Source organism: Ursus arctos, unplaced genomic scaffold (genome assembly GCF_023065955.2).
Source record: "Ursus arctos isolate Adak ecotype North America unplaced genomic scaffold, UrsArc2.0 scaffold_10, whole genome shotgun sequence".
NCBI lineage: Eukaryota > Metazoa > Chordata > Mammalia > Carnivora > Ursidae > Ursus > Ursus arctos.
The window spans coordinates 2,200,861-2,222,705 of NW_026622764.1; the positions used below are offsets into that span (position 1 = coordinate 2,200,861).

Sequence of the window (21,845 nt, forward strand, 5' to 3'; positions counted from 1 at the left end):
CGCGAGAGCACCCAAATGCATAAACCTCTACCTCGATACAGGAGGACTGTTTTAGGAGGAGCCACTGTGGTTTTCAGGAAAGCCTGAACCAACAGAATATTGTTGTAAAATAAATAGGTTTCAAAGACACAAGTGCTAAGAGCAGATGCTGACCCAATGTGGAACTGTCACAGTCATCACACTGTTTTCGAACTTCTTTGTCTAACTCAAGGTCACTGCAGCTGCTGTGCCTACACGCTCCCCCACTCACTGCCACGCCTTCCCTGGGCTCCGGCCAACGAGATGTGAGCACGCAGACACGCACCCGCTCCAAGCAGGACGAGGCACACCCGCCCCAAGCGGAAGCTGGAGGAGCCTTGGGGTGTTTCAACCAACCTCCCTGGTCTTTTCCTTTCAAGGAGAGTGGTAGCAGCTCCAGTCTGGGCCTTGCCTCAGCCTGGATCCCAGAGCACAGCAACACCTCACCTGCAGTGAACATGTCCCCGGTGGGAGAGCCCCTAGTGTCCGAAGCCTTGGAGACGTGGGGGCTGCTGATTAACGCACCTGGCAAGAACTGGCCTGGCACCCATACGCCGCACTGCCCCCAAAAGCACTGATTCTTGAAGGGGAGAGAGTACATCTTCAAAACACACACACACACACACACACACACACACACACGAAAGATAATAAGTGAAGCGGTTAGGTCACTTGAGAGTCCGGCCATGTTAACACCAAAGGGCAAACGTTGAAAGCTCTCCGCTGGCTGAGACAGACTTCTCCGTTATTCAAAACAGGAACAACTGTTCCCCACAAAGTACTTCTCATTCCAGAGCAAACAAATTTCCCTCCCTTCCCAAACTCTGGACACGGTCATCACGTAAGTCCTAAAGGGAGAGGCTTTACAGCAGCCTCGGAGAAGCTGCCTGCCGGCCAGCCTGAAAGCTCACTCCTGCCCACCCACCCGGGACCGAGTCACAGCCTGTGCTAGGTGCCCTACGAGCCAGCAGAGGGCATCACCACCTGAACCTCCAGGAGCCCTACTACTTGTCCATGTCTACACAGCAAGTCACTCAGACCCCGAGGCTTAGCCCAGCTCCCTCACAGGTTGCAGGTGTCAGGAGTTCCAAGCGGCCCCACCGGGGGAACACGGCTCTGGTCTCTCAGAGAGGTGGCCTGAAGGCGCCCCGGGGCTGCGTCCAAACCATGGCTGTGGAGGGTGGCCGCTCCTCCAGTCTGCACAGCAGTGAGGCCAACAGAGAGGGGGTGCAAGCACGCAACGGACAGGACACCGCGGTGCCTGCAACTCGGGAGCTGCGCAACTGCAGACCCGCACGCCAGGCCGCTCGTGGGGAGGCCCCAGCGCGGCGCCACCTTTAGGAGGGAGGACAGTGCTCGAAAACCACCGGGGTGTCCACCCACCATGGGAGCCCTACCCTCGTGTGCCACCCCTCTCTCCACATCCCCTGACCACACCTTCTAACCAGATGGTCAGGTCTAGCAGCCATCCTGCAGCGGGGACACCCCTGACAAAGAAGGGGGACAGGGTTCCCACTAAGGTCACCAACTTAGTAAGACCTGAAAGGCTCTCCCAGCCAACACTGGTGGGCCTACCTCACCCTGGCTTCCAAATTCACGGACAGTACTGGAAATCAGAACTACCTCCCACAGGATAAAGCAGCAAGTTTTATAGCAAAAAACAGAGCATGTTATACATCACACAACAAAGAGGTCATCAGTTAAATCTTTCAACCGCCAGTGAAACTCAAACTGGCTTAAAACAGCTCCAGCTGGTGGAACTAACAAGTCAAGAAAGCAAGAGCCGCAGCACAGAAACTGGAAGCTTGGGGGCCATCTTTTCAGTCTCCTTTCCTTGGTGTGGGCTGCAGATTCGGGAATGTTCTTCCTGGTGAGGCAAAGCAGCCCCAGGCCACAGCCAACAAGCCTGCCATCTGAGGAGCACATGGCTGGCCTGGAGTCACACGTCACAAGCCCACAGCCACGGAGGCAGAGCAGCTCGGAGCGCCAAGCGCAAACCCACAAGGGCGCCCCCACCCGCACAGTGCCCAGGCTGCAGAGATGCCGGAAGACGTGGCAGCAGCAGTATTCAGGTTACCTCGGCCACCGTCCACACCGCCCCCCCGAGGCTCAAGAAATGCAGCAACTCCGCCTAATCGCACCCCACCACCACCACCACTCTGGCCCATGGTGCCCTCAACAAGGAGGGCACACACACCTCAAAGATGCCACTGGCTGAGGACACCGAAGGCTAGACCCAACAAGAAAACACCAGGGAACGGAAAGGAATGCTCTCAGGGCTAACGGAGAGAGTCCCACAGGTGCGGCTGGCCAAGCACGTTCAACTCACCTAGCTTTAACACTCCAAACACGAGACAGCTCCTCCAGGGAGTTTATGAGAAAGCTATTTTTGATGCAAGAAACTTACTTTTGGCACAGTTCTGGAGTCTGGTTCGCAAAGTTTAAAAATACAGTTTTGTCCTATCACATTGTCAAAAGGAATCTGATTTTGTGACGAGACGAGTAGAGAAGAATCTTTAAGTCATGCTATTTCAGTTTAATGCAAATGGTCCATACTGATGGGGATATGTGAAGAACAGGACCCAACAGGGATTTCGCCTCCTTGGCTTCTGTAGGTTTCGTTCTTAATTCTGCCTACTCCTACGCTCCAGGATAAAATTAGTTTGACGATGGATTCTATCAATACATACCGCGGTCACCCAATATGCCCCCAAACGATTATTCATTTTAAAATGAGAACTCGAGCCTATCTGATTTTGTAGTTTCCACTGTATCAATGCCCAAACACAAAAAAAGGACAGGGACCACCCATGTAAAAAGAAACTCCAGACACATCTTTTAGGGAGTTTCCAGGAAAAGGGGGGTGACAAAATCCTAAGGAGGGCAGGAAGATAAGCAGCACAATGAAAGCATCGGTCAGTCTTCACCCTCCATGGAGGAGCAATGGTCACAAGCAGAAACCACGAGAGAAGCTGAAGCACCGCCAGGCAGGGAGGCCCCTGGGTGCTGTGAAGACTTCATGACCAACTTTGTTTTACAAAGGAGAAAACTAGGTTCCCGGGCTCCAAAAGACTGTTTAACAAAGGACCCAGGAGAGCAAAGACGGGAAGCAGATCAGTCACTGCATGTGTCCTCGGCCGCGTGCATGCATGTGTGCAGGTTCGCAGCAAGCAGGGCAGCGGGAAGGGGCAGCGGTCGCAGACACACCCGCACAGATGCGGCACCCCACCAGCCTACACCAGGCCCCTAGTCTGCCTGCTGATGCCAAGGAGGCAGGCCTGCAAAAAACAGCCCCCACTAGTTGCCAAACTGGGCTCTGGGCAGATGCGCAACCTGCTAGAGCTTAAGATAAGTTAGGTGTGAACATTTAGAGCCAGAAAGGTAATAAACACATTGCATTAAAAACTTAGAGCCAATCATTACAAAACTCAAACTCTGAGAAAGGTCTCAGAGATGGTAAAGTGAACACACACACTACTCTCATCCCTCTCGAGGTTCCACCAAAATGACAGAAAAGGCTTTAAATAATAAAGGAATCTATCACAGTATGAAGGTCCACATTAAGCACTTCCCGATAGGACCTATGAAAATACGGATCACCACTTGTGTAGAATTCTTACCTAAAATGTTTAACGTGAACCAGATGCCACCCAGACCACGGGCACTCTACAGGATAATAACCACCCTGGCCTCCTCAAAAAACGTCAAAGTCCTAATCAATGATAAAGGTGGAAGAATTGTTCTGGAAACTAAAGGAAAAGGTTCTCATTTTAAAGATGGACGTGCTAGGTATTGAAAGGCAAATATCCTGAGGTCTACCACACAGTTTAAGTGACTAGCAAAATAAAAGTACCTAAATACTCAGAGCAAAAGGGCAAAGTGTCTGGATGGTAAACTGAGTGAAGGCTCAGGGTGCTCGCACTAGTCTTCCACACTGTCAGCTTCAATTTTTCCAAGAAAAGGGCAGGGGCAGGTTAGGAGGTTCATTTGAGCACCCCCAACTATTCCCAGAATCTTTTAAGTAGAAAATAAAAGCATTCACTCGCCACCCACACAAGGACTCAAAACGAACAATCCCAACAGGCCCCGTGTCACTTCAGGGTCCCCATGGCTGCCTCACCCACCCCCTTCCCACCCCCTGCGCGCTGGGCTGGCCGGGCCCGCAAGGAAAAGGCTGGAGGAGAGCGCACTTCCCACCGCCCGTCCGAAGCTGGGCAGGATCCTTGGCTCTCCTGCAAGCATGGATGGAATCACCACAGTTCCCTCTCCCAGCCAGAGCTCTCGGGCCTCACCAAACCCGAATCTGAGGGACTCAATGGGGTCAGTTTTAAAAACCACACTAATTAAGTCAAACTCTCCAGGGGAACCCTGGAGTCCATATTTTAAAAGCTCCCCACTCTGCAACCCAAGTGGACACTCCCTGACAGTCCTCCCTGAAGGGAAGGGGACAGGCGCCCTCAGCCTCGAGAAAGGGGGAAACGCCAATGCCCAGCGAGTCCTGTCCTGCCACTTCAAGGACAGACGAGGGAGGTTCTCTGAACAACCCGAGAAAACACTCAGCACACGCTAATATAAAGTACGTTGGAAGTACATATTCTGGCAAGAAAATTATTTTAAAAAATAACATAGCAAGGGCAATTTTCCTATCTAAATGTGGTCTGAGAGGCTTCGGGTTTGGTCTTGCTTTGTCATCACTCCCTGGGAACTGGTCTGCTCACTGGTTCCCAGGATCTGCGGGAGCTCCTCGGGGATGCAACCCGTTTCAGGGCAACTACCTGTCAGGAAGAGGGGGTTTCCCCTTCCCAGAAGGCCAACAGGGAATTTGTCTGTTTTTAAAACCCAAGGAGAGCAGTGAGGACTCAGACACTCAGAGCAGCCTCAAACAAGGTGGGAGAAAGGAGAAGAGGTCAGAAGGCAGCACACTAAGTGACGAGCATCTTCTCTGGGCAGAGTACTCTCCCAGGAGTCTTCACGCCTGAGCTCCGGATTCATGTGGCTCCCACTCATCGGTCCTGACTGATGTTGTTTCACAAGGCCTTACTGAAAAATAAGAAACAGACCCTCGATAAACCATTTCCCCGCCAAATGGCCAACATGGCCATCCCATTCAACCGCAAAGCAAAAAAACACATGTAACCTAGTATTATTCAGGAGAACGCATGTTTCATACACAGAAACACTTCTCCCAGCGGTCTAGGCCAGTGAGGGTGCATCTGAGGCTAGGGAGAAGCCTTCCCGGCAACTCCGCGGACAGGTGAGCGGTCAGCCGACGTGGCCCAGACAGCCCCAACGCCCACAGCAGCAGCCCCAAAAGAGTCAGATGGAAGCACGCTGCAGGCCGGGCCTCCTCCTCAGCGAGCACAGCCCTGCCTGCACTCCACACACGTGCAGAAGGCAGCAGCCAAGCGTCTCCTCTGCACTGGATGCCTCTACCTGACCTGTCTCCAAAACCACCATAGCATTAGGACCCGTTTGCAACAAGACAAAGACAACCCCTTCCAGATTAGGGAACAAGAGTTTCCTCAACGCACACATGCCCATCCTTCCCTAGATCCTCCTAGGGTGTCCACAGTTGGGGCGGGGGGCCCTGAGGAAACTTCCCATCTCTGTATAGGGAGGCGGAGAACATTCCAGCCACTGTACGGAGCGTCTGCAGGACACTCTCACAGTTCCTCACAGCAGAGCTACGGACACTCGGCAAATTCTGTTTTCGGACCAGGCCCCAGGGGGGCGGAGACAGGGCCAGCCAGGGGCAGAGGGGAGCGTGCAGACGGACGGCGCCACGAGGGGCCGCCAGCCCACACGGGAAGGGCACAGGAAGGACCCCGGGCCAGCACGCACTAGCCGAGTGGCCAGGGCCACGTTCCTGAACCTCTCTAGCTACGGGTCTCAGCTCACTGGAGTCGTTACATGTAAACAACATACATGAAGCCACTAGCGCAACACCTGGCACAGAACACACGCCACCACGTTCACGCGAGCCAATGAGCAACTATTACTCAGGACATCGCGAGTGGTTCAACACACCGGGGACAGAAAGTCCAAGAGCAGGGGGACGGACAGGAGAAGTGGACAAGGCTCACGTCACCACGGAAACGCTCCAGGACACAACCGTCTGAGTAACCAGGCGGGACCTGTCCAGGGCTGTTTTTCAGCAAGGTGGTGGCACAAACAGCAACAGAGGACAAGCTGGCGGAACACTGGGCGGGAGGCCACCTGGGCCACCCCACAGATGGCAGCACAACATGAGAATGAGGACTCAAGAGCAAACTAAAGGCTGTGTACAGGTCTTACTGGAATCAAAGCAGCCAGAAGCAACCTGACAACATGCCCCTGGCCGCCTCCAAGCTCGTGCCCCCAGACGAGAGAAGGACTTCTGCCAACCTGCCCACCACAGGACCACAACCCATGATCACAGCACACGTAGCTGGGTCATTCTGATGAGAAGGACTGACCTGTGGTGTTCAACCAATGCCGTGGGTTTACCTGACAATGAGCCAACCGTACACAACGCAGCTGCAGCGGCTCGGTCAGAAAATGGGGGACATCACTGGGAATGCTCAAGACTAAGCCCCCCACTCTCCTGCCATACCAAGACCAGCTCTTCTTTCTGTCTCAGAGGCATGACCATCTCCTTGCCGTCTCTACTTGTCCTCATGTCCCCCCAGAGACAGCGCTGTCCGTCATGCTCGTGTCAGCACTAAGACACCCCAGAATTGTGAAAGGACCCCAGTTATCTCAGGCAACCTGCTTCAATTAATCCCTCAGTACAGCTGGTGGAGGTACTAGTCGATTCTCCCCCCCCTCTGTTTCACGTGGCTTGGTTAAAGGTGGAAAGGAGGCTGGGGCCACCAATCTAATAGTGCAGAGCCAGGACTACACCCTGGTCGCCAGATACTTCAGCCTCGTTCTCAATACTACCCAATGCAGAATTCCAACAGGTCCTCCAAACCCACCCAAAGCCAGGGGCTCACAATGTGACAGGACATCATCAAGCTGCAGCAAATGGGATTCTGCAGATGTACCTGCGTGCATTCAAAGGGAGACTGGCTGGGTGGACCCCATCTAATTATGAGCCCCTTCCAAACAGCCTCCTGCTGCTCAGAGCAGAGAGAAAGTCAGAGGTGTGCAGCAGGACGGGACACAGGTGCATCGCTGCTTCGAGGAAGAGGAAGGGCCTGTGACTAGGACCAGAGCAGCTCCCGGGAGCCTAGAGTGACACCCGCCAATAGCACCAGGAAACAGGGCCCTCAGTCCCAAGCACTGAGAAGTGAATTCTGCCGATCACCTCAGGAGCACCCAGCCAGCCATCCCCCTGTCAGTGAGGCCCGAGCACAGAGCCCAGGCAAGATCCCCAGACTCCAGGCCTCACGGCGGCGCTATGAAGCTGCCCCATGTGCGCTGATCCGTTTGCTACGCTCCAAGAGAAAACCAGTACGCCACGCTGGCTGTCTTACGGGGAAAATGCAAGGACGGACCACTGTACACTCACTGAAACCAAAAATTCTCTAAGAGATCTAGACACTCAAGTTATTTCTTCCTTTGACAGAAACAGGAATTTCTCACTTCAGTTGATAGATCTGGCGTAACACAGGAGACTATAACGAAAAGAAATTAGTTTCATTGATCTTGGAAAAATATAACTTGCTCTTAAAAAGCTTATATAAGCAGCTTTTGCTGTTCTAGAAGAAGTATTCCAGGATCAATTCTCCCCGCTGAGCTTAGGAAGGTCAGCACTGGGCTCTTACACCCTAGGACGGGGCTGGCCACGGCACTGCTCCCTGCGGCACACGATACAGTGTGGGAGATACACTTCCAGATGATCACGGTAACACACATGATGGATCGGAACCCATCTTCAGACTCAACTGAAGGCACCAAGTGAGTGGTGACAGGATCTACTGCTACGCCATTACCCTGCAGGTCCAACTCAACTACACAGGCCCTCATTTTAAAAGCCCCGTGTCTGAACTGACCGGGCCACATCCCTGGAAAATCTCTGGCCTCCCCTTCTTATATAAGCACCTTTCATGAGGAACTCCAAAAGGGAGCTCTGACAAAACCCAATAGCTATAAACAGATCAAACTAGAATTTCAAAAATAAGTGCCTTTTGAGAGCAAGAAGCTAAGATTATCAACACAATCAAATGTAAAAATATTGCAGTATCCCACCTTCTGCCTCTGTGACCACACAGATTCCAAGACCTACGGGGTCACCCTTTCCAAACCCTTTATTTTGCCAAAGAAAACAAGTCCCAAAGGACCTGAGTGTCTTCCATCACTGCTGACCCTCCCACACACTTTCTGGCAGCCCACCGTCATACACACCCAATTCCCTGGCACCCATATTGAGGTCTGGCCCAAGAGGAGAGGAAGTCCACCCTCAAAGCACAAGTGAGCTGTCCTAAAGTCATCGGTCCTGCACACGGTCACGGTCCAGCACACAGATCCCTCTCCGGCAACTCGCCGTGGCTGAGAGTGCGCTTCCTATAGAAGCGCACGCCACCCCAAGGAAGCACGCCCAAACGGCCCAGCAGCCACTGCGACAGGAGCTACAGAAGATGGAGCCAGCGGTCGTTTAGGTGCATAAAACTCAACATCAGGGGCGCCTGGGCGGCACAGCGGTTAAGCGTCTGCCTTCGGCTCAGGGCGTGATCCCGGCGTTATGGGATCGAGCCCCACATCAGGCTCCTCTGCTACGAGCCTGCTTCTTCCTCTCCCACTCCCCCTGCTTGTGTTCCCTCTCTCGCTGGCTCTCTCTATCTCTGTCGAATAAATAAATAAAAATTAAAAAATAAACTAAAATAAAATACAACTCAACACCAGTGCATTAAACTTTATCACCACTACCCGCCACTCTTCCTTGGTCTCACGCATGCAGCCGTTGAAGCGAGAGCTTTCTATGTGCCAGCCCTGGGGACAGAAGCACAAGACGACCCCGCGCACAGGGACCGCCCTCCACACTCACCAGGCACGCACACCAGCACACACCGAACACAGCACTGCCCACCGCCATGGAGGAGACCCCTACCCTGGCCTCATCAGAGGGCCTCCTGAAATCGTCCTGAGAAAGGAGGCGCCTCCCACAGTGGAAGCGGGTTGCATACGCACCAGCGGAAAGTGGACTTCCTGGGCTGTGTCGGGGTCAGACCTCACTGAACTCCACCAACAAATCCCCCACATCTCTACTGCAATAGGTCTGATGCCAAACACCACACAGGACTCCAGCAGACTCCTGAGCTCAAAGGCAACAACAGCTCCCCCTGCTCAGGCCAGAGCCTGGTCCTCTCTAACTCTGCTTCCACACCCCATGTAGTCCATGTGGAAGTCACCCAGACCTTCTGCATGAAATGAGAATACACACTTCCAGCCATGGACGCTGTCCTCCCTGTGGGTCAAGGGTCATCGACTCTTACCTGGATTTCTGCCATCACCTCTTCTGGTCTTCTTCCTTTTGCCCTTGACTCCCTGTAGTCTACATCCCAGTAGCAGCCAGGATGATCCTGAGACTCTGGTCAGATCACCTAGCGGGTCTGCTCCAGCAGGCCCACATCCCTGAGTACAGGCCAGCGTCCTCGGGTGACTGCAAGGACCTCTACATCCTCTGGCCCAACACTGCCCTGTCTCCTGTCTTAGTCCCCCCCACTTCTAGGGAGCCTGGATTTCAGCCTAAGACCCAGAGCAGAATCGGAGTCAAGGGGAAAACAACAGAAGTCGGATTTGCATTTAAGGGAAACCAGCCTGGAGAAGAACAAGAGAGGCACAAGATCGCTGCAGGGCTGTTGTGATAATTCAGGCAAAGGGTGTGGGTGGCCAGCGCAGGCGGCAGGCGTGGGAGGAGGCCAAGAGGAATACCATGGCATTCGGTTAGAGCGGGGTGAGGAGAGGAGAAGGCAGGAACAGCTCACCTGCTGAGGCTCTCAGGCCACCTTACCACTCCTCCTCAGTCCTGGGCCCTCCCCTCCACCCAGCAGCCAGCCAGGCAAGTCCGAGGGATGCACAAACAACTCCCTTCTGGCAGAGTCTCCTGGGAACATACATGGGTCCCACATGCACCTCGAGGTCTCCATCTGCTCTAAAACGGGAGACTAGGCCACAGTGACCTCCACATGTCCCCTCCTGCTCCAGCACCTCACAAGTGCAGACCCCACCCCCACCCGCTGTGCTAAACACCCTGCTTTCTGCCTCCACCCAGGCTAGAGTGAGTTGGGTCGACAGATTACAGCCAGTGAAGGCCAAACCCCATCACCCCGCCAAGGGGAAGCAGACGGGCGCATGCACCCACAGCTGGGGGCAGCAGAGCACGAGTGGTGCGTTCACGGGAGATAAAGCAGAACTACCTTCTCGTGGAAGCAAAAGCCCACATCATTCCACCACACATGTTAAGTAATGCCAATACTTACTAACTAGTTAAGCTGCAGTTGTACAATTCAGGTAAGCCTGGCTGACCAGCCACACTGAAATGACACTTAACAGGTGTCCCAGGAGGCACAGCAGGCAGACCTGGGGAAACTGTACCCCCCGTCCCCCGATCAAGGGCCCAAAAAGGGAAAGGAGAATTTTGGGCTACGTCCTAGCACTGAACTGGTGGCTAGTTGAGGCGGCAGAATACTACACTGAAAACAACAATCCTGATTTGGCAAGAACCTCATATGAGTATCTGGCCCAATGCCCTGCATCTAGCAAAGTCCCCTTCGTGGAAGCACTGAAAATTTACATACAAATCCGAAACTCTTCCTCCCTCCTTACCCCGATGTTCTCCAAGGGGAAATGCAAGCCAGCTCCCACACCCTCATCCACCCCTCCTCCACAGGATCCTTCAGAAAAACAAAACCCTGGGTCTATATTGGGTCCTGCCATGACCACGGACAGGCAGAGGGATGGTGGCACACTGGACGCCAGGACAGTTCTCAGTGCACCAGAGAGGATGCAAGCCTGACTTTGCGGGAGAAACAGCACCTCGCGGCACTTCGCTCACAGTGAGGCAGACGCGGGCCAAGGTCTGGAATTGGGTATCACTACTCCACCTTCTCACTGGGGTCGGGGATGCAGCATACTGAGCTCACCCAGCCTGCTGGGGCCCACGCTGGAGACCTTAGTTGGCCTGAGGCCAACAGGACATGGGATAGGAATTCACAGCCTATGAGCCCCCATCACCTCTCCCTTTTTACACTTGGCTCCAGGTCACTGCCCCCGCCTCTCTTTGGGGAGGGACACATGGATTGTCACTGTTGAGGAGGCTTCTGGTGAGCTAGGACAGTGGGAGGTTCCACCATCACTAGCTCTGGACCTTGGGCAGGTGCCTATCTCCCAGCGCCTTGGGTTTCTAACCACGGTGTGGGAATACTAGAGGAACAACCTAGCAGAGTTGCCTAAAGATCAAGTGGTTCAGTACACACTTTACAACAGGGTCCAGAACACAATCGGCTATTATCGTATACCCCTAAGAACCATACCACCAGGGGAGACCAACCATCGTACGTATGGTCCAGCACAAACACAATGCAGACCCCTGATACAAAATTCTTTAGCATTTCAGATGGTGTGAGCAGAACATTAAGCCAAGGTCAGAGCCCTACATGATTACACGGGGGGGGGGGGGGGGGGGCACACCCACGAGGCCTGCCCTGCCACCAGCTAAACCCAGAACTTCCCTATGGCCCTCGCTGGGAAGCAGTCCAACAGCGCGGCTTCGCCATCATTACACAGCTCAGTCTCTTGCACTCCAGGCAGCCGCACACACACAAGGGCCTGCTCGGTGGGACCACCAGACTGGAGTACAAATCCTGCATGCTCGCCTGCTGCGGTGGGCCCCGAGACCTGCCAGCCACCCGCGTCTAGCTCCTCCAATCCCGTGCATACCCACCAGCCGCCCCACATCTAGCTCCTCGTCTGCAGGATATTTGTGAGTAAACAAAAGAGTACATATGAAATGCATGGGCACGTTGCTTGCATTCAACAAATGTCGGTCCACTGAATTTCAAAGATGGCAGGCAGCCTCTTTACCGATCTTTAGACTTAGGCCATCCAACACAGAGACTGCCCCCCACCGAGGCTGTTGAGCATTTGAAAGGTGGCTGATCCGGAATGAGAAGAGCGGTGAGTGTGACAAATACAAACCAAATTTCAAAGACTAAACTGAAAACAGTACCTCAATGCTTTTATATTAACTACATGTTCAAACGTTACGGATAGCCTAGGATAAAGAGAAGGTTATTCACGTGAGCTTCATGTTTTTTCCTTTACGTAGTTACCACGAGTGTTAGAACTATGAATGTGGTTCACATTACACTTGTTGGACAGCACTATCTAGACCACACACTACCCTGCAGAGCTGAAGTGCAGGGGAAAGCCTAGTTACTTACTCTGGAAATCAGCCTGGATAAGACACAATTTGGCAAGACACAAAGATTTAAGACAGAAAGTCAACTTTGACACTCTCTGCCAGAAAAAGTTAAATACAACTATAGTATCTGAGTAGAATTTGACTTTCTTCGCTTTTAAGTACCTACAAAACATTCAGAGAATCCTCACCTTCCAAATTTAACTCAACTTCCTTAAAGAAAAGGCAAGTTCTGACAAAGGCTTGGTGAGTAAACTTCAAGAGTTTTATCAATAAAAGTCAAACCCTATGGCATGACCAACCACTTCCAGCTTACCACTGTGTCAACACTGAAGAGGACTAGCTGAGAAAAGAACTGCCATGTGGCCTCGAATATACCTTCACACAAAGCTGTAGTAGGTAGCTGAACTATCCACCTGTCTCAATCTAAGACAAAAGTAACACTTGCTGGGGGCATTCCATCCCTAGGAAAAGGACTGTAAATGCACTTCGGACTTAGTTTCAATTAATTCTTAAACCTCTGTCAACAAGTTTTAAGTGTCCATGTAAGCACATTTAAATTTTGATCCTATTTTTAAATATTCTTTTGGACAAAATTTCAATCACAGCCTTGGCTAAAAATCTTGAAGAGCAGGGTGCCTGGGTGGCACAGCGGTTAAGCGTCTGCCTCCGGCTCAGGGCATGATCCCGGCGTTATGGGATCGAGCCCCACATCAGGCTCCTCTGCTATGAGCCTGCTTCTTCCTCTCCCACTCCCCCTGCTTGTGTTCCCTCTCTCACTGGCTGTCTCTATCTCTGTCGAATAAATAAATAAAATCTTTAAAAAAAAAAAAAAATCTTGAAGAGCATCGAGCATTATTCATACCACTGTAATAATCTGTCCTTCACTGTATTTTTGAAGAGTGTTTTTGGAAACACGTAAGACAGTGTTTTCCGAAACCTCCCCACTAACTACATCAACCCAGCTGATCCAATGCTGGAGCGCCTGCCTGTACTCATTTGTGTTCTCTGGACATCAGACAGTGCCTTCCTCACACAGAGGGAGATGCTCTTGCAGCCGGAGTGCCAGCCTGCACAGAGCCGCCCCTCCGGCCCAGACACAGCAGAGCAGGAGTGAAGTGTTTCTTAAAGGTCAGGAGGAAACACGGGCACCATCTGAGGTCTGCAACCTTTGTCCTCCTGTGCCAGCGTGCAGTGCGACATCTGGAGTGTCCCCCATCTGCTTTACCACCTACCCAGAAACGGGGTCACCATGGAGGATACCAGAGAAAAAAAGCACAAACGTTTATCCCAAGAGGTTTTTTATCCTCCAGAAGTCAAGAAAACATACAACAGGTGCAAGGAACACCTGCCTACTGCTGCTGGCAAGGTGAAGGAAGAAAAACTCTGGGGACAGTCTGGCAAGTGTCCGAAGCATTTAAAAGCCCCTACACCTTTAACCTAGCAGTGCCCTATTTGAGAATCAAGAGATACTGATGCATGACCCCAACAGTGGTTCACGGGTTAAGTCTTGAGAATGGACGCACTGGGCTAGGCTTCATCACTGCCAGACCACAGCTGTGCTAAGTCAAGACGAGGAGCAGAACATGCAACATGCGGTGTCCTTTAGAAAAGGTTATAAATAAGGACATAATTGAGAACTGAAACCAGAGACCAAATGGAGACTCCGGAAAACTATACGACAAAGCACTTAGTCCCCAGGAGCAAGATTCGCTCTCTCACCTATGTTGCATGTAGGTCTAGGACAATTCTGTCCTTGCTATGTATACTGGGCAAACTAGGGGTTCTCAACACAACATTCTCAAAAATAATTGGAGAACCACTGTGCCAGCTCCTTCTGTCAGTAAGTTTAAGAGAAGTACCAACTTTAATGGCCCAAACAGTTCCAAACAGGAGCATCTCTCAGATCTTACCTTACTACACCGTTAGGAACATGGGGGAAAAGAAACCTGAATTCTTATCAAATTCCATACTATTTCAAGGAAATGAAAGATTCAAATAAGACGCAAGATGGGTAGCAAAGAGAAAAACAAAAAGGTCACCCAAGCCACATGTGTGGTTTTCCTACAGCTGTTTTTTCCCAAGTTTAAAAATGTTTTCCAACTTAAAACCTAAATTGCTTCTCAAGGTTTAATAAATGTAAAACATACAACATTCCTTTAAAATTAAAACTCCTTCCATAACCAGAACCACCCGCTGGGGGAAAAACCTGGTATTCTACAGCTAATTAAGATGATGATAGATATAGTAACCATGATGCTCAATTCCTCTTTTCCTTTAAGAAATCTTAGCATAGCTTAAAACGGTGGTAAAATACATATACAAAAAATAGTCCATTACAAACACATTTCACTCTGAACCCTTGGAAAAAAGCACCTCGACAAGTACTAGAACAAAAGCTAATCTGGAATTCAAGCTCAGTTTTAAGGACTGGGTTCGTCCTTTCAAACGGTTTCTTTCATCTTGCAGAATGTCAGAAAAATGAAACCTGTAAAGCCTAGAGCGCACGTCAGAAATGCAAGGTCCTTCCATGCCCATTCCCTTTCTGCGTAGTTTTCTTTAAAGCCCCTGGAGAACTGCTGCACGTGGTCCGTGCGCAATGCCAGGTTTCCAGAAACAGGCCAGCCCCTTCACACCACTGATGAGAACAAGTCTGGAAGCCCATGCTGGGTTCACACCACACCAAACTCCTTTCTCAGAGTGACTTCCTAAGGGGAGAAGGGGGGGGCAGCAATCAGAGTGACATCAATTTAAGGGTTTTGATGTGCTGTTTTCTCACTTTCATTATCTCAGGTAATTATGAGTTTTAAGTGTGACTTTCAATTGAGCTCGTTAGAATACTAACAATGTGGGGCGCCTGGGTGGCACAGCGGTTGGGCGTCTGCCTTCGGCTCAGGGCGTGATCCCGGCGTTATGGGATCGAGTCCCACATCAGGCTCCTCCGCTAGGAGCCTGCTTCTTCCTCTCCCACTCCCCCTGCTTGTGTTCCCTCTCTCGCTGGCTGTCTCTATCTCTGTCAAATAAATAAATAAAATCTTAAAAAAAAAAAAAAAGAATACTAACAATGTGCCTGTTTATTAGAAGAGATAATTTACTCTTTAAAAACAAGTCACCTAAGTTTCCTTGTAAATAAAAAATTACTATCAACTACAAATTTATTGAAGGCCTACTGTATGCCAAGAACCGATCTAGGTGTTTAGGACAGGCTAGGGATCTCTCCTAGTGCATCTTTAAATAAACTATTCTAAAAAATAGTCGGAATATGAAATTTCAACAGCAACCTCTGGAAAACGAAGGATGAGGGGTTTTTAAGACTCAACTTTAATGCCTTCTTAAAGAGTCCGACACTGAAGTTGTGCGATTATCTTAATGTGCAAACTGAATTTCAAATTTACTGTAACAAACAAAACTTGAAGAAAATACAGTCTCACAACAAAAGTCAGAGAAAAGCAAACATCGGAACCAGCAAAGCATATTCTCAGAGCCCTATGAGGAAGTCAAGGGTAAAATGACAAAGCCTTTCTGAAACAATGTCACCCCTTCCTAAACAGCCCTTTGGGTCTCTGGAATCTCTAGAAAGCTTTGCACTTACCTGTGACTTCCTCACAGATATCATTTTAGTAGTATCTGATATCTTAATGTTCACAATCATGCGTAAGAAGAGTATTTTGATCTCTTAGTTCTTGTCTAATTTCAACTAGCAGATAAGTTGTGTAATGTTTCCTCATAGATTTAAGGGCTTCTAGGTTTCTCCCTCCAAGAAACCTACACTAAGCTTGTCCTTTTAGGAGGGGAAACCTTTAACGGAATCATCCTACATAACAGGTTCTGTTGGAGATGCATTCATATACTCTACAAGCCTGACTGAACGCACTTCAATTTAGATAAGGAAACAAAGGCTAAAGGTGGTAAAGCAGCAGGCAGAAAAAGGCAGGCATAGAACTGACCACAACCACGTTGACCTGTAATTCCCAAATAAAAGAACAGCTAGATTTCTGGATCTAAAGCACTACCCCAAGATCAAGAAAAATCATACAGTAAACTTAAGCTGAAAAAGAGGTTTCCAGAGAGCTGCCACCGAAAAATTTTACTTAGCGACAAAACCTTAGCATGGAAAAGACACCCCCCGCCCGGTACACTCCCCAAGACAGAGCTTAGCTTGTCTCTACCCTAAACACCAAATGTTAGAGTAAAAATCACCTAATTTCTGGCTGGAGAAAGGAGTGAGGCTGGGAGGGCTTGGGGCCCTTTTTATTTCTGCCCGCCTGGCCTGATTAACTGCTGAGAATTCCGAGGGGCTGACCCAGACCTGAACGCGGGTCCCCACAGAATCTCTAAAAGGAGAGTTCAAGCGAAGGCGGGGACCAAGGAATCAGACTGCAAACGCAGTGTCGCCAATGTGGGACATCAGCCCACGAGCCACTGGGGCTTTTCCTCACAGCAGCGAGGGCCAAGCCTGGGGCTGCCCACGGCGGCTCCTCCCCGCCCTGGGGGCGCGTTCACACCCTGGGGGGGCCGGCGAGCCAAGCCTCCGAGCGCCGCTGCTGCGGGCCGTTCCCCCGGCCAGCCTGCCCCCTCCCCAAGCCGCGCCCCGCGCCCGCTGCCCGCTCACCTCCAGGCGCAGGGAGGCCCCGCAGCCTCGCAGGAACTCGCGGATATTGCTCAGGCACTCGCTCTCGCTCCGGGGCTCCGGGTAAACCTGCAACACAGAGCACAGGCGCTGAGCGGCGGCGCGCAGGCCGCGGACGCGACCCACGGCGGCCCCGGCACTGGGCCCCGGGCGAGAGGACGCGGACGGGCGGCCCCGGCGGCCCGGAGCGACCCCGGCCGCCCCAGTCGCCCGCCCGCTCGGCCGCCGCCTCTCCTCACCCTCTTTCCTTCCTCCGGGCTGCACCAATCTGAGGACCCTACCCTCTCCAGGAAGTGGGCTGTCGCCGGAAGTGACGTCTTCAGACCGCGCCCCGGCCGCCCGGCGCGCGGCCCCTTCCGGCCTCGCCCACCCCCTGGCAGACGCGGTGCACCTGGCCCCACGCGTGGCCGCCGCCGCCGCCTCCTCCTCCCCCCCCCCCCACGCCCCCTGGCACCTGGTTCTTGTCCGCAGACGCGGCCCTCCTGGCCCCGCGCACGGCCTCCTCCACCTCGCAGGTGGTTCTCGTGCTCGGACACGGTCCACCTGGCTCCAAGCGCAGACTCCTCCTCCTCCTCCTGGCACCTGATCCTTGTCCTGGGATACGGCGCACCTGACCCCACGCGCAGACTCCTCCTCCCGGCACCTGGTCCTCGGCCTCGTCCCGTGGACACCGCCCGCCCTGCCCAGCAGGTACCGGGAGAGCTTGGCCTCGGCCGAAGGGGCTGGAGGGAACCCTGTGTTTCTTCAGTTCTTCCCTGCCACCGGCTTGGGAGAGTGGAACTAGTATTCTATCACGATGACTTAAAATAATTGGCACATAAATTATGCATGTTGGGATTTAAGTGCAATGTTCTCTCCCCCCCCATACATACCATGTGCCTCACTAATGATTAACCAGAATAGTCAGTTACACGTCCGCAAGTAAGTCAGCTGGGGAGAAATTGTTTGCGACCTCCAGAGCTTGGAGGAGGGCTCGTGCATGCCTGATGCTTTGGTCCAAGAGAGAACTGTGAGGGCCACCTGCCACACGTGTAAGGTGTTACTGACAGCCTTCCCACCAAGAAAGGTCAACAAAACCGAGTGTAATACCCATAATACAGAGCAATCAAGGGAGAAAGAAGTCAGAGACATCACAAAGACCCTTTGTCGTTCTAACGCATACGAAGACGACTCAGTTTTGGGAGTTACTCTAAAGCACCATCCAGAACTTTGGCATTTGAGGACATGCAAGGCACGTCTGTCCTTCTCAGGAAATCGCAACATTCCATCAGGACTCACAGGAATACTTTGGTTTCATTTCAAGGAGCTCAGGTCTTCTAAAGTTTGAATCAAAACAAAAAACCAGCATGTTGAGAGGTGTGAAGAGGGCAAAAATCAGACTTTTTTTTCCTACAATATAAAAATTCTTAGAAGAAATTGCCAACATATTTCCTCCAAATTGAACAGATTTTTTTCCAGTGAACAGCCAAACCAAAGCTGCTTCCTAGTCCATCTGTTCTCTCTCTAAAAGAATTTTGAAAAAGTATGTACCAAATATGTAGTTAAAATCCTCCAAAATTTTAAATAGTTGCAAAGTTTTAACTTCTGATGTCCTGATGACATCCTGAAACTGCTAAATATTCTTTTAAAAATGTCCAATAGACTCCAATTACAATAGAAATACCCATTCTCAGTCTTAAAGAATTATGAACAAGCTCTTGTTTAAGTCAGAAATTTTACATTCTTTTCTCCTTCAACTCATTCCACTTCCGCCAACAAAACTGTATCCTAAAGTAATACATTTTTATACTAAAAAATTTTACTGATCACACTTTTTTTGCAAGAGACCCATACAAATACAGTCCATCCTCTTTCGTGGATTCTGTGCAAATTCACATACTTGATAAAATTTGTTTGTAACCCCAAATCAGCACATGTGGCTCTTTCTCATTTATAGATGTGTACAGAGCAGTGAAAATTTCAAACAGCCTTCACATACACATTCCTAGCTGAACTTGAACAAGGTCATGCCCTGCCATCTTATTTCAGCTGGTAATGTAAGCAGATGTCCTTTTCAAAGGCTACTGGCACATTTTTCACATTTTTGTGCTTTTTGTTCATGATTTTGCGGTTTTAAATGGCCCCCAAGCGTAGTGCTAAGGCACTGTCTAATGCTCCGAAGCGCAAGAAGGTTGTAATGTGCCTTACAGAGAAAATACGTGTGTTAGACAAGCTTCGTTCAGGCCTGAGTTACAGTGCTGTTGGCCGTGAATTCAATGTTAATGAGTCAACAATACGGTATATCCAGAAAAAGGAAGAGGACATTCGTCGATCTGTACGTGAGGCCGCTCCAGAAAGTGCTAAAGTAACATCAATTGTGCGTGATGCAGCTATGGAAAAGATGGAAAAGCAGTTAAATCTGTGGATCCAGGAGATGACAACCAATAAAAAGAGCATAGTAGACAGTGTTGTTGTGAGGCTGAAAGCCAAGGAAATTTACAGTCATGTTACCCAGGGTCAGGAAAAGGTTAAACCCTTCTCAGCAAGTGCAGGCTGGCTTGCACGTTTCAAAAGGCGATACCACATGAAAAATGTTCAACTTGCAGGCAAGGCAGGTCCTGCAGATCAGGAAGCTGCAGAAGAATTTAAAAAGTATCTGCTAAGCATTATACATGAAAAGGGTTATATGGAAGAGCAGGTTTTCAATGCTGATGAAACAGGCTTGTTTTACAAGAATGTTGGCAAACGAACCTATATAATGCAAATGGCATCCAAGGCTCCTGGCTTTAAATCATTCAAAGACCATGCAACCTTGCTACTATGTGCCAATGCCAAGGGTGACTTTAAGTGCAAACCCCTAATTGTACACAGAGCACAAAACCCACGAGCACTCAGAGGGAAAAATCTGAACCGTATGCCGGTCCACTGGAGGTGGAACAAAAAAGCGTGGATGGCATCCGAAATATTCTGGGACTGGTTCCACAACTGCTTCATCCCAGAAGCTGAACGCTATCTCCACAGCAAAAACCTTGCCTTCAGAATTTTATTAATTTTGGATAGTGCCCCAGTTCATTGCCATGAAGAACTTGAAAATGCCCACCCCGACATAGAAGTTCTCTTCATGCCCCCACACACTGCCTCTCTCATCCAACCCCTCAGTCAGGGCGTAATAAAAGCTTTCAAGGCACACTACACCAGGGAGCTCTACAGCAAGGCTTCTGAGGCTCTCGACGCCAACGAGGAAACCACCATGATGGACCACTGGAAATCCGTCAGTATTCGCAATGTTATAGATTATATCAGCACAGCCTGGGACGGTATCAAGCAGGCTACTATTAATAACTGTTGGGGAAAGGTCTGGCCAGACTGCGTGAAAAATTTTGAAGGCTTTGAAGGTGTCACAGAATATATAAAGACCAGTGTCGAAAACATAATGCATATTGCACAGCAAATAAGTGGAGAAGGCTTCAGAGACATGCGGGAGGGGGACGTGGAGGAAATTTTGGCAGAAATGGCAGTAGAACCCACCAAGAAAGACCTGGACGAGATGGCAGAGCGTGGCACTGGAGTCAGTGATGATGACGAAGGAGACGAAAGTCAGCCTGAAACTCCAAGAATTGTCCCTCTCACAGCAGCCAAAATATCGGAATGGAATTCTGCCCTGGAAAAAATTTTCAATGACATGGAAGAGTGTGACCCTATGCTGGAACGCAGCCTCACGTTTAAGCGCCTGACCTCCACTGCATTCATCCCTTATGCTGAAACACTTAAAGATTTGAGGCGAAAAGCCAAGCAGACAAGGCTGAAGGAATTTTTCAAGCCAGTTTGGGAGGGAACGTTGCTGACACCATCACCAGGTTGTGAAAGCCAAACTCCTGGGGTGGAACCACCGGATCTCACATGCCAGCCTCATTGACGCCTTCCTCTTCTGCCGAGTAAGTCACGCACTCTCCTTTGGTTTTCCAGGGGGCAAGTCAAGGTCTCGAGGTTTAACCCCACTGCCCTCTGCCCCATCACAAAGTGAGCTCCACAAGTAAGGTTTTCATTTGTGTTTTCACAGGATTCCAGGTGTTTCTTCTCTGTGCGATGCTCTCGTGCATGACTGTCCCGTGCTGTGGGCGCACTGTGTGCAACCGAGCAGGAGAGGCAATCACTGCACGGTGCTGTCCCTGGGATGGTGTTTCCTTATGAAGAAACACTGCACACAACCAGTTATTCGTAAGGAACACATACTGAATAAGCTGTCTTCACACAGAAATACATCTAAAACAAGATCACGTCTCGACTGGTGGACAAAATGTTGTGATCTGAACTCCAAGGAAACCAACCCTGCACTTCCCCCAGGAACAGTGGCTCAGTAGTTGTAGCCCAAACTACCACAAATCACTAAAGTCAGCTCTGCCTTTAAGATTACTAAGCCATGAAGATCTAATTGTTATGACTATTATGAGTACATAAATGATGGGAACAATACACTACAGTTTTTGAGGAAAATTATCAGACGTAAAATGTAAGACTTTGCCTGGAAATGTGTATCTTAATGAGATGTAGAGGGTTGTTTTTTTAATTAGCTCATTTACTCATAGACAACTATCAGTTATTGCTAGAAAGAAACACAGTCCAGCATTAATTCTATTCCTGTCTTGGGGGTTTTTTATGCAAGCGTTGAGAAACCTCATTCCTAAAAATAAGTAAATAAAAAATGGAAGGAGTTTTGCTATTTTGTAACTTGATTCTTTGATGCCTTCTGAATTACACAGCCAAAGTCCAGATATAATCAATCATAAGTAAAATCTTGAAAGCATCAGTTAGCAGCATGATTAGGGTCTGCTGCAGTCTCTCTGAAAGCAAGCAAGTAGAAACCCCGAACTGCAA

General features: G+C 50.3%; 2 protein-coding genes across 16 annotated transcripts in view; one reads left to right on the top strand and one right to left on the bottom strand.

Annotated features, from left to right (window-relative positions):
- The window catches only part of ARHGEF7 (Rho guanine nucleotide exchange factor 7), a 137,062-nt gene that overhangs the window by 81,667 nt on the left and 33,550 nt on the right, over positions 1 to 21,845 (bottom strand). For 9 of the 15 annotated variants that reach the window (XR_007188973.2, XR_006408518.3, XM_048215744.2 and 6 more), the window contains one exon: positions 16,974 to 17,060. Coding sequence is in view for 5 of the 15 variants with exons in the window: in XM_048215744.2 (XP_048071701.1) it covers positions 16,974 to 17,060 (87 nt within the window). In the remaining 10 variants the exon portion in view is untranslated. Of the gene's footprint in view, positions 1 to 4,793; positions 4,923 to 16,973; positions 17,061 to 17,230; positions 17,314 to 21,845 lie in introns of those variants that run through there. The other 6 variants (XM_026490049.4, XM_057307177.1, XM_048215746.2 and 3 more) reach the window with 6 other exon arrangements.
- LOC113248530 (tigger transposable element-derived protein 1-like) lies at positions 17,333 to 21,690 on the top strand. Its single transcript, XM_026490052.4, has 2 exons — positions 17,333 to 20,905; positions 21,031 to 21,690. The coding sequence occupies exon 1, from the start codon at positions 19,108 to 19,110 to the stop codon at positions 20,884 to 20,886; it is 1,779 nt and encodes a 592-aa protein (XP_026345837.2). The 5' UTR covers positions 17,333 to 19,107; the 3' UTR covers positions 20,887 to 20,905; positions 21,031 to 21,690.